This window comes from Homalodisca vitripennis, chromosome 2, assembly GCF_021130785.1.
Source record: "Homalodisca vitripennis isolate AUS2020 chromosome 2, UT_GWSS_2.1, whole genome shotgun sequence".
Taxonomy (NCBI): Eukaryota; Metazoa; Arthropoda; class Insecta; order Hemiptera; family Cicadellidae; genus Homalodisca; species Homalodisca vitripennis.
In genome coordinates, this window is record NC_060208.1 from 209578807 (window position 1) to 209591420 (window position 12614).

The 12614-nt window shown below is 36.1% G+C and overlaps 1 protein-coding gene across 3 annotated transcripts in view; it reads left to right on the plus strand.

Annotated features, from left to right (window-relative positions):
- LOC124355374 (guanine nucleotide exchange factor subunit Rich) overlaps positions 1-12614 on the plus strand; it is a 47675-nt gene that overhangs the window by 20318 nt on the left and 14743 nt on the right. For all 3 annotated transcript variants that reach the window (XM_046806491.1, XM_046806492.1, XM_046806493.1), the window contains exons 12-19: positions 254-450; positions 3606-3828; positions 4720-4829; positions 6083-6214; positions 6864-7103; positions 9518-9632; positions 11162-11283; positions 12323-12453. In XM_046806491.1, coding sequence (XP_046662447.1) covers positions 254-450; positions 3606-3828; positions 4720-4829; positions 6083-6214; positions 6864-7103; positions 9518-9632; positions 11162-11283; positions 12323-12453 — 1270 coding nt within the window. The remainder of the gene's footprint in view (positions 1-253; positions 451-3605; positions 3829-4719; positions 4830-6082; positions 6215-6863; positions 7104-9517; positions 9633-11161; positions 11284-12322; positions 12454-12614) is intronic.

The following is a 12614-nucleotide window of genomic DNA, read 5'->3' on the forward strand; positions in this document are numbered from 1 at the left end:
CTCAGAGAAGCTAAAGTATCACAGGCTAAAAAACTATCAACAGAATAAAATACATTCTCTTTTAACCAGCTTTCCACTACTACTTTTTATAGGTACAGACCAAGCTGTTTGCCGTAATTTGTTAATTAGTTTAATTTTCATATTTATGTGTTCTTTCATAATGAAACCTCTGATCTGCATCCTAAATTAATTCATTCTATGATTTTTTACATAAAAGGTATGAATTTGAAATATTTAAGTTTTTTGGCACAAGGCATGAATGTGGGCATCCGCTGTATCCAGAGTATTGACATGAACGCTCTGTTGGTCCACCCTGCGTGCGTGGTGTCCGTCACACTGACCGCGCTCCGCACAGAGCCCACCCGCAGAGACCCCAGCGCCAAGGACAGTTTCCTCATCAACATCAGCGGCCGACTGCTCATGGTGAACCAGAACAGTGGCAATAATCAGGTACAGTTCCCCTCAACTAGGGTGGTGAATTCCCCCACTGTGTTTCCTCTCTGTGCATAGAATTCTCTTAGTTGGGCAACATTATTCGCTAAAACTGTCACATCCATTAAGTTCATGTATGTATACAATACTATATTCATTTTATGTTTCTAACGTAAGTTTTCGATAAGGTTGATAAATAGGGAAATCTCGGAAAAGTTTGATGTAAGCACAGGCGTAAGACAGGGGGATGGATTGTCCCCATTGCTATTTAATTTAGCTTTAGAGGAAGCATTACAAGAAGTAAGACACAGAACCTGGAATTACAATAGGGACCAAAATAAATGTTGGTTTAAGCAATTATAGCGAAGAGTAAAGAAGAGCTGAAAGTGCTGGTCGCAAAACTCCTAAACCATACACAAAAAGTTGGTTTAAGCATAAATGAAGAGAAAACCAAAATAATGGAGTGTGGGAGAACAACCCAAATAAACAATGAAAATAATATAGAAATAGAAGGGCACAAATGTGAAAAAGTAAACAACTTCACTTATTTGGGAGTAATGCTGACGAATAATAATAAAGAAGACATGGAAATACAATAAAGGATAAATGCAGCACACAGAAGTTTATCAGCATGCCACAAGCTATTAAGCTCTCGACTACTATCACACAAAACCAAACTCCGTATATATAAAACCATTATAAGACCAGTTCTGTTATATGGCTCAGAAAACTGGGTGTTAAGTAAAAAAAACAGAAAAACGTTTGATAGTATTTGAGAACAAATTATTGAGAAAAATCTATGGGCCAACCCTTGAAGATGGAGAGTGGAGGAATAAAACATAATGTAGAGTTGAGGCAACTGTATATGGACCCAGACATAGTGGCCGAGGTGAGAAGTAGGAGAATAAGATGGGCTGGCCATTTACTAAGGAAGGAGGACAACTCCTTAGTCAAGAACGTCCTTGTAAACAATCCGGAGGGCAGAAGACCACCAGGAAGGCCCAAGTTGAGATGGCGAGACCAGATCAGAAGAGACATAAGAAAACTGGGAAGAAGAGGCAATGGATAGAGAGATCTGGAGGCAGTGTGTTGGCGAGGCAAAGTACCACCTTGGGTACCAAGAGCCACGGCAGTAAGTAAGTAACGTAAGTTTTCACTCCCAAATTATTTTATTTTGCCAGATTTGTTACCCTGTATGTCATTCTAGCTTGATTCATGCAGAAACCTCAAGCGGTATGGTATGGACTGTGTATGCTAGTCTGCTATGGTGTTTGTTGGTTTATTTTGTGAGGCTCCCTTTTGCGGATTTACATTTTTAATTGTTTCTGATAATCCTGACATGTAAAGGATTTACATAAACACAAATTTATCCCTTACTAATATTTACTGACTCAGGAATGATTTTACTGTTTCAAAGAGGAAGAGGTTATCCACCTAAGAAAGAGATTTAGTGTGACTGATTTCTTGTATCACTAAATGATGGCAGATGTCTGGAAAAAAATCATGTTCCCTTCACAATCCTCCCAACGTCAAAAACAAACTTTTAACAAAATATCTGTTAAAGGTAAGCTTGCTCTTCCTATCCTATGAAAATTCTCATGATACGTACTCATATATGCATCCTTATCGTCTTGTTTGTTCTAATATATCTGTATCACTTCACTTTTAACACTTTGCAGACTGTAGTTAGGATGCATATGACACTTAAAATACCTTAATTTTTAGATTTTTAAATCTAACTCGTGATTATTGTGACAAATGTTCCTTAGTACTGTGTTTTAAATCCTGATTGAATGGCTACCACTAATGCCATTGGCCTATGGACGTCTATCTGACCAGTAGAATTCTTAAAGATTCAATATCCAAAGCCAAAGTATCCAGCACTTGGAGAAATCAAGTCTTAACACATGTGGAGTTTAAGTAATCAGACATACATTCTTATGTAATTTTTACGTTCTGTTATAAATTGATAAAAAAAAACCTTCACCAAAATGTAAAAACTGTTTGTGATGCCAGTGTTCCATTAATTACCCAGTAACAAGCCCTGAGATAGGTACTAAATGGTCTCTCATATGATAGTTTAACCCTTCGCATGCCACTAATAAACCCATTAACTTTCCTATAATGACAAGACAAGTAAAAAATGTTCTTTCTTTAAGTTCAAAGCTAATTTTTAATATAACTAAATCATGAGTTTATTATAAAAGGTAAAAGCAAAAAAGTATAAAACAAGGCATTTTACATAAAGTTAACATACTTATTGATCAAAAAAGAACTATTTACAAAACTGTATATTTAAAACAAATTTTAATTTCATTGTAAAATGTACTAAACTTAAAAGATTAATTACATTTTACTATAAAACAAGGTAAATATTTCAAACTAATCACGGCACTAATACACGATGATGAATAATAACGAGATACATAGTAGACATGCACTCGTGACAACCGAGAAAGCAGTAATACACACCACGGATATGTTTGGTTATGGCTCTGTAGGAGACACAGAACTGACAAGCAGGTAATCGGAGTTAGACAAAGGGCGCTTCCCTCCCCTTGTCGCAGAGTGAAGGCCGTTTATAAAATATACTTCCTTGACAATGCAATAAGCACGGAGAGTGTACCAGACTTTTCTAAGGCTTTTTATGAACTAAAAAACTCTCCAAGAGACAATTTTTATAATATCGGATATAACTGTATTTGGCGTTTTGGTCAAAGTCTGCCATTCTGATATATCTGTCTACGGCGTGGAAAGGGTTAACTTCCTTATTGCGTAAACTTCCATAACAGACTTTCTGATAGAAATTGAATCTTTGATGACGCCAACAAACAAGTTGGTAAAGGATTAATGTGGAATGGAGGAGAAGGTTTGAGGTCTAGTCAGATGACAGCTATGTATCGGATGGATTAAGAATTCTGGAGTAAATACCAGTCGATGACAAGGTCATAGAAATTCTGTTATGGTTTGAAACCTCTATTGGTTTTACAGGCCGAATTTGTGATTGTTTAATATCAGGTTTAAGCCAACACAAGAAACCAGAGAAAATTAAAAGAGTCCTTAATCTAGTTAAAACTTCATGTACAACATTTTAAAGTGCAGAATCTTGTGGATGTCACTGAGACGAATGTTTGTTATTGTTGTTTCTAATGGACTCTGTCCATGTGTGGCAGGTGTTAGCGGCGCCGACGGTGTTGGCGTCTTGCGTGGAGAACGTTTGGGTTCCTAGCAAGTTCTACCGACTCAAGCCGCACCTCACCGAGGCCCTCTGGCTGTTCTGTGGAGCCCACGGGATGAGGGTCTGGCTCCCGCTTTTCCCCAAGGACGGTGACAAGTCCCACACCTTCATGAGCAAGCGGATCATGTTGCCCTTCCACCTCAGGATATACCCTCTAGGTGACTGACTAGCAGTTAGAGTCCAGAAAATTACTTGTGTCTTGAATCTGATGTAATTTCTTAAAACAGTAATGTATGATCTCAGTTAATAAAAAAAATGTAATTGATTTTCTAGACAAGAACAGTGCTTAACTAAATTCCGTACTTTGAAAATGGAATTATTCAAACTTAACAAGACCAAGTATTTTTTCTAAAGAAGAGTCTTATTCCCCCTTTTGATTACTCTGCCATTCTCCCGAAGACTGTAGGTCTGTGTGGTGGACTTAATAAACAAAATAAACTGTAGGGTCTGTACAGTAGTTAATTTTCTACTGTAGACCGAGGATTTGAATTTGTTCTATTTCTCAACTACACTCAATGAACTATGCCGAACGTTTGCCAATGGCGCAGTGTAGCGGGTACAACAGTTGTCGCAAGATTACCGGATCAAGCAATGTCGAGCATGGCTGCTGCTTGGATGGGTGACCGCTGAGCGATCTTGTCCTTGCAAGCAGCCCGCCTGCCTGGACAGTGGTGGTGGTGGTTCGGAAGTCACCTTCAAGCCGTTGGTCCCCAGGTTAAGTGTTAGAGAGGGTTTCTTAGCCTGGTAAAATAAGACATCTTTACTTTACTCAATGTCAAACGTCTCAGGGGATGCAACCATTGGCTCACTGGCTGCTTTAGATCCAGACGGAAAATGATTAGATCTCCGAAATGCTACACATCTCTGATAGTTTGTGTTATACCTCATAAAGTCATCTTGAATGTTTTAATTACTTAATTAGTTTTTCTTTACAAAATAAATTTAGTATCTTTTTTCAACTAGTTAAGTCTGTATTATATTTTTGTATTTTTAATTAATCTCAATAAATTAGTTTCAATCTGTTGTTCTGATAACATTTAATTTTTCAGCAATTCTTTTTGAAGAAGCAATTCTGTTGGGTGCTGAGAACGATACTATGCTCTACACTACAGACTCAAGTTCTCCGTTCTCATTGCCGTTCTGCACTCTCGAAAGAACAGTGAGTATTTTTAGAAACCTTTGCATATATATATTTTTTTTACAAAGAACAGATCTTCTTTACCAGTAATGGCAATGTAGCTAGTTCTTGGAAAATTTGATTAAATCACTTTAAATAAAATAATCTTGTCTTGGAATTAAAAAACTTATTACTTAATGTAAGACTTATATCTGTAATAGACAGATACAATGGTGTATCAAAGGATCCGACAGAACACAAATTGACAGACTTCCTTTACCTTTTTACCTGAAAAAACCTTTTTCCTTTTAATCCCAAAATCAAAACGATTCTTCCTCGGACTATGAGAAACTAAGTTTCAAATATCTTGGACATTTGTTTCAAGAGTTATCATTAGAAGGACAAATTAACATTAAATGAAATATTCTTTACTTAACAGGCAAAGTTAGAGCCACAGGATCCTATGCTTTCATTGAACTCGCGACAACTAGAAATTAATAAATTAAATATTACCTTGTAAATTAAAAACCAAACAAATAATTACATTAAATAATATGTAGAAATCAATAAAATATTTTAACATGCAAATGAAAAATTATCAAATAAATGAAATTAACTACTTAACTTCTGTAAAACCTCAAAAAACACATTAAAAAAGATTATATTTGAAATTTACACATAAAACTAATCTTCTTATTATACTAATTGTTCCTACTAAATTATAACATTAAATAAAAAATAAATTTGAAGTAAATTAGTTCTTTTCAAACTTTAATTTCCACACAGTCTGCCCCGGGTAACCGCTTAAGCCCCAAAATATTCTTTCAGTGTCACCACATACCGGGAACGGCTCTCAATGGAAGTTACAGACATACACATGGGCTACCCTTTGACCTTTAGACACCAAAATCAATACAGTTCATATTTTTATCAAGAGAAACTTATGTACCGAGTTTCAAGTCTCTAGAACTTTTTTATCAAGTGTTATCACGCAGATGGACAGACAACGATATGATTTTAAGAAGACCCTGTTGGGTCTTTAAATATAGATTGCTACAGAAATTTCCCTTATTTGTTTGATTTTGTATTTTTTATTAATTTTGTGCCCAAATATTGTTTGGTAACTCTCCAATACCAAAAATTAGTATTTAAAATCTACTAATGTGTCACTATTTGTATTCTATTTAAATGTAAGGTATTCACAAATTTATAATTTTTACTAAACATATATGGGTCTAGAATATTCAACGTTTACAATGAATCTGTAACATTGACTATCGTTGTATCTGTTACAGAGTCAAGTGTACCTGCATCAGATCCTGAGACAGCTGATCCGTCGCAACTTGGGGTTTCACGCGTGGGAGATTGCACGGGGTTGTGTGGCTTTGCCGTACTTCTCTCACTCTCTTGAATTGCTGCTGCATGAGGTAAATTTTTTTCCTTTGAGGTCAAGAAGCTTAGAAATTGCACTTAGTCCTATAAGAACCTTAACGCTGCTTCCGGAGTGACAGGTTATTCAGGATGGGTAAGGTTAGGGGGTAGGAGCCACCTCCGATCGAGATCCATGAGGAAGAATCTAGGGCACTAATCTTAGGTCATGTCCTCTCGGAAGAAGGGGAGGCCAGCTCTGAACCAGCCTCTCCAGTCAAAGCAGGCAGGGAGTGGCACACCCTTGTTGAGGCTAGCAAGAACCTCTGAGGTTAGGGAATAAACCCCACCAACTCCAACAGTCATCTCCCGCAGTAGACTAGACCTATCGAATTGCCCTTGCACCCCAGAACCTCGACATTTGCGGTTAGTGATGTGCCGCTCCTGGACATCCATAAGGTTGCCCAGATTTAAGTGACACATCGGTTTTTACTGTGCCCAGTGGTAGGTTCAACTGGAAGGTATAAACCAGCCAGAAGTGAACCCTCCTGGGTTATGTAAGAGTGTTACGAACAGCCTTAAGCTGAACTAAAAGATTGTTACGGTTGCATGGACATTCAAAGTGAAAGAAGCAGGAAGTAGACTGGTTACACCAGGTATTATCGAGGCAGTACTAAGTGGCACCAGTGATATCGTCCGATGTTGCAGGTACTGGAGGAAGAAGCTACCAGCAAGGAGCCGATCCCGGACGCTCAGCTGCCGAGTGTTGTGGAGTTCATCCACGAGTTCCCTGTGTACCTGCAGACCATTGTGCAGTGTGCTCGCAAGACCGAGATCGCACTCTGGCCCTACCTGTTCTCTGCTGCTGGGAAACCCAAGGATCTCTTCCAGGAATGTCTGCTCGACAAGCAGCTTGAGACTGCCGCCTCCTACCTCATCATACTGCAGGTCTGTCTCATTTGTGATGTGTAGAGCTACCATTTAGGCAAACATGAAAGTTTTCTACAGGGCTTCAATATATAATTTTTGCTCTGTTCAGAATTGATTATGTCAATTTATTTGCTTTGAAAGTTAGAAAATGGAAGTGGTTAATTTATTCTTTATTTTTAAAAAAAAAACAGATAGACATTTCTTTTCCATAATTATTTAAATTTTGTTATCTAGTCAATATTTGTTTTTAAATAAATTGTTGTTAAAACCAGATTTAATGCGGTTTTTAACTGTATTGCGTTAATGGTACTATATAATTTCATGCTGGAATGGATAACTCAAGAATTGCCAGAATAATCCTATCTCAGAATCATTGCCATAGCTTATGCCAAATCAAGGGGAAAGAATGTATTGTTACACAAAGCACATTTTGTATTTAATGAATTGATTTTTGGCAATGTTGTGTTATGTTACTTTGATGAAAATGACAAAATGTAATTTAAAAAAATTTAAATCCTCCATACGGATGAGTTATATCAAAATTGGTCAAACTTTATTGATGTATCTATATAATTATACATACTATGGATTGTGAGTTCTTGCAAAATTTCCAACATGATAGTTGTAACAGAAATACTATTTATTATTCAACAAATTATTAAAAATATATACAGTTATTGTTACTAATACTGATAAAGGATTTTTAATTATGTATATGAATTTTGATAAATAAAATATTATGTGATTCATAGTATAACAACATGCAATAGTAAATTTGAAGCATTAGAAAATAGTGTCTGCTTGAAATAATTGTAAATATGAGTATACAATTACGATTGTGATGAAAACAGCATTGACTACTTTGCATAGTCAATTGGGCCCATGGTGAAAAAAAATATTACAACTATTAGAATTATCACTGATTATAAAACATTAAACTTGATTTTTTTAAAGTTATTTTAATACTTGAGCATGCTACGAGGGTCGTCCAGAAAGTAAAGAACGTTTTGTTATAAGTCAATAAAAATAAAAGATAAGAGCATGAAAATTTATTTATAAATACTTATAAACTTACTCTATTTTTCTACAAAATCGCCGGAACTGTCAAGGCACTTGTTGTAGCGTGGCACCAGTTTTTCTATACCGACGTTATACTGTTCTGCCGCCAAGGAATGAAGCCACGTTTTTACTCCTTCTTTGAGGTCTTCGTCACCCAAAAAGTTTTTTCCGCCTAAAAACACTTTCAACTTTGGAAACAAGTGATAGTCACTCGGAGCCAGATCTGGACTATACGGAGGGTGTCCGAAGATTTGCCATTTGAAAGAATTGAGTTCTGCTTTGGTTCGTGCACTGCAATGAGGCCGAGCATTGTCGTGGATCAGCACCACTTTCGACGACAGCATTCCGCGTCGTTTGTTCTGAATAGCGCGGCGAAGCCGATGCAAGGTCTCGATGTAGGCCTCTGAGTTGATTGTTTCGCCTCTCGGCATGAACTCCACATGGATTAGGCCTTTTCGGTCCCAAAAAACTGTTGCCATCAATTTCCTGGTGTTCAAATTTGGTTTTTCTTTCCTGTTTTTTGTTGGTGAATTCGAGTGATGCCATTCCATTGACTGGAGCTTTGTCACCGTAAACTGCCTTAATTTGCCTATAAATTTCAATAGGTCGAACATTCTGTGCATTCAGAAACCGTATCACACTACGCAGTTCACACTTGGCGGGATTTTCAATTAACGCCGCCATTTTAAACTATCACAGGAGACGCAAACGTGACCTCACGATACCGCTACTCAGCTCACACTGAGGCAGAAGGTGTGGCTAACGAACAAGCTATCTACCGCGGTGGTGGGTGAACTGCGCCGCCCGTGATGCGCAATCGTTCTTTACTTTCTGGACGACCCTCGTACTTGAGAGAACAACTGCAAAGTTGTACAGAGATCTTTACTGGAGTTTTCCGGTTTACACTGTGTCAAAACATTGTTGACACAATTAAATTCTTGAAATATTTCAGCCTCACTAATGAGACCCATCTTCAGTCAACAGATATTAAACCAAAACTGCTGGAGCCAGTAATAAACATCAGCTTTTAAAGATGAGTGGATGGAGGCAGAGCTGTATTGGGTGAACAATCAATATGTCTTCTTGTCACTTCAATTGGTTATTGATGTTTCAGCTAGTCATAATACATCTCTATCTCCCTTAAACTTGCCTCTAATATGGATATGTATTATTGGCAGTTTCATTTTAATATTTGTTAACTGAAGATGGTGGCTCTCCACAGCCCAAAAAAATCTTGAAAAAACCTTCCTAAAATCCTTGACAGTTATTAAAAAGTAAAAAACAACCAGAGTGTGAAGGAAAACATTTTTGGTGTATTTTCACATTATTAATCTTTTACAAGAGTTCCGTTAGAAATGATGAAAACGTTCCAGAATATGGAGTCATCATCTGTGAGCCGACAATATGCGACCATGTTGCTGGACTCCACTCTGGAGAACGGTAAATGGGAACTCTCCAAGGATCTGGTTCGGTTCCTCAAGGCCATCGGTAAGTGAGTCTGCTGTTTCGATTTTGAAAGCGATTAATTTTTGTTTTAGATTATATGGTAAATTTAGTTGATGGACAATGTGTTAAAGCTACAGGTATAGCTTGTGTATACATAGACATCATGTAATTCTTAACATGGACTGGCACTTTCAAAAGAAATTTATTATATGTAACAAAGTGCGCCTAGCAGCTAAACAAGAAAAGTTTATGATGATACTGATAAAGAAACTGACAACATCATGATTGTTATCACAAGTGTATTAATAATTCATTGAAAGTTTTTTAGAGGACTGGGTTGTATTTAGTTTTTGTACTTTTTTCCCATATTGCAATAATGCAACAAAATATAATAATTGTTGTGATATTCAATATAAATATTTGTTTCTGGACTATTTAAATAACAGTATTTTTTTTATTAAATATCTATTAAGCAAACGTAATTGATGAATATAGATAAGTTTTTCAGTTTCCATGATGTTATTGTTTTATTTAAACACATGATTTTTGGTAAAAATATCTGCTACGACAATTGTAGTTAAGTAACACATTAGCTGGTTATTAACAAAGTATAAACAAATTAAAAAAAAAAAAAATAATCTCAAACATTCTACAAAGTTGGTGACTATCTAGCTACTGATTACAGTAAATTTAAAACAATCTTTAACTAATTTTCACTCAAGGCCAAATTCAGAGTAGATAGATAGATGTATGTATTTTTATAAATATTTTATGTGATGTATGTAGCCTGTTCATTGTTTTTTAATTTCCTTAGTTTATACATCTCTTTTGCTAACTCTAGTCTATCAAATATTTATTTGTGAATAAATGAGTTTTTTAATCTGTTTAAAAATTGCCTTTTTCTTTTATAAATGTACACGCACAGGCGCACGTGCACGCACACGCACACACACACACACACACACACACACACACACACACACACACACACACACACACACATTATTGTTCAACATTTATTATCATTTTTATCTGTTTTTATTTTTTTAAAGCATCACTCAAAAAATCACAATGTAATCCTTTTAGTATGCCAATTTCCAGTTAGTGACAATATTTCTTCAATACCCTGTGCCTTATTTTTATTTTTACTAAGTAATGTTTTTAACAGCATTGGAAAACAACAAACAAGGAGAAAGTGAAATTTATGTAAATTATTAAAGATAAACCATGATTCAGTTATCTTTGCCTGATGAGAGAAATGTGCATAGCAGATTTGAGAATTATACACAGTACAACAAAAAAGCGAATTATACAATAAAACAATTTAATTTATTGAATTTGTGTATAGTCAATTACTTAAATTTACTTGCTTTGCCAAACTGAGCAATATGTTATGATATTTGCCTTAATCCACATGAAATGTTTATTTCATGTATTTATTAATTTTCAAAATAATATCTGTTGTGATAAGTTTTGTTGTTTTTATACAGCCTGTTGAATTAGAGGTTATTATTCTAAGAGTTATTTTGTGTAAATTACAAACTAACTAAACCAAGTAAAACGTGTGACAGATCCTAACGATGTTGAGTCACCAAGGACTTCTTTCATCCATCCGACTAAGTACGGCGTGCCCCAAACACCCCCGGTGAATCCTAACGAAGAGGACCTCTCCCTTGTCTTGGGAACTATGCAGGTCAGTTTGATACTTCAAATTAACCCTTCACACGCCACTAATAAATCTGTTAACTTTCCTATACTGCCAAGTAAAACCTTTTTGTTTCTGTAAGTACAAAGCTTTTAATCAAATAATTAAAAACAGTTTTTTTCTTCAACCATTTTTCCTTGTACATGATTACCCAACAGTTTCTTTTGTGATAAAAATTGTTTTCATTAACTTTGCTTTAAAGGAAAATGACTGAAGTTTTAACAATTTTCAGCCAACCAAAAACAGATTAACCCTTTGCACACCACTAATAAATCTATTAACTTTCCTGTAACACTAAGACAAGTAAATTATTTTTTGTTCTTTCTTTAAGTTCAAAGCTAATTTTTATTGTAGCCAAATTATAAAAGGTAAAAGCAAAAAAAGTGTAAAACTGGGCATTTTACTTAAAATGATCGTATTTATTGATAAAAATAAAAAAAGAACTATTTACAAAACTGTTTATTTCAAATTTATTTTACTATAAAACAAGATAAATATTTCAAACTAATCACAACACTACCACACAATGAAGAATAATAACGAGATAGTAGTAGACATGCGCACTCGTGACAATTGAGAAAGTAGTAATACACACCACGGATATGTTTGGTTATGGCTCTGTAGGAGACGCAGAACTGACGAGCAGGTGGTTGGAGTTAGACGAAGGGCGCTCCCCTTCCCCTGCCACAGAGTGAAGGTCGTTAATAAATACTTCCTTGGCAACTGCGATAAGCACGGAGCATGCACCGGAAATTTCAAAGGTTTTTGTGAACTAATAAAAAACTCTCCAAGAGACGTAATCTGTAATATAGGATATAACTGTATTTGGCGTTTTGGTCAAAGTCTACCATTCTAATGTATCTGTCTATGGCCAGATGAAGATAACATGCCAATCTGGGCTAGGGCATGGAGTGGGCTAATAAGGTAGTGCAGGTAATGTTTTCTTAATCCTTTCTTAGTTTTTTAAAAACTTTCCCACAATTGGTTTCTTTCTCACTATCAACGAGCCTGGTACTGACTGTTGCAGGTATCCAGAGGCCGCAGTTTCAGCACCACAGTCAACCCCAAGCTGCAGATGGTGGAGCCGGTGTCTCACGCTGCTGATGTTGCTAGTCTTCGCAGGAAGAAGTCTGTCCCCACCTCCAAATCTGATAACCGGTACTGTGCCATTTATTGTATTGTATCATATGTATGTAATTTTTCTGTTTGGGTTTAAAATGATGGCACCTTCTTCTTCCAAGGGGTGCTCTATTTGTATGCACTTAAGCCTCAAGGGCCTTTTGCACTCCCCGGAAGCACAGCATGAGGCCTACCAGTTT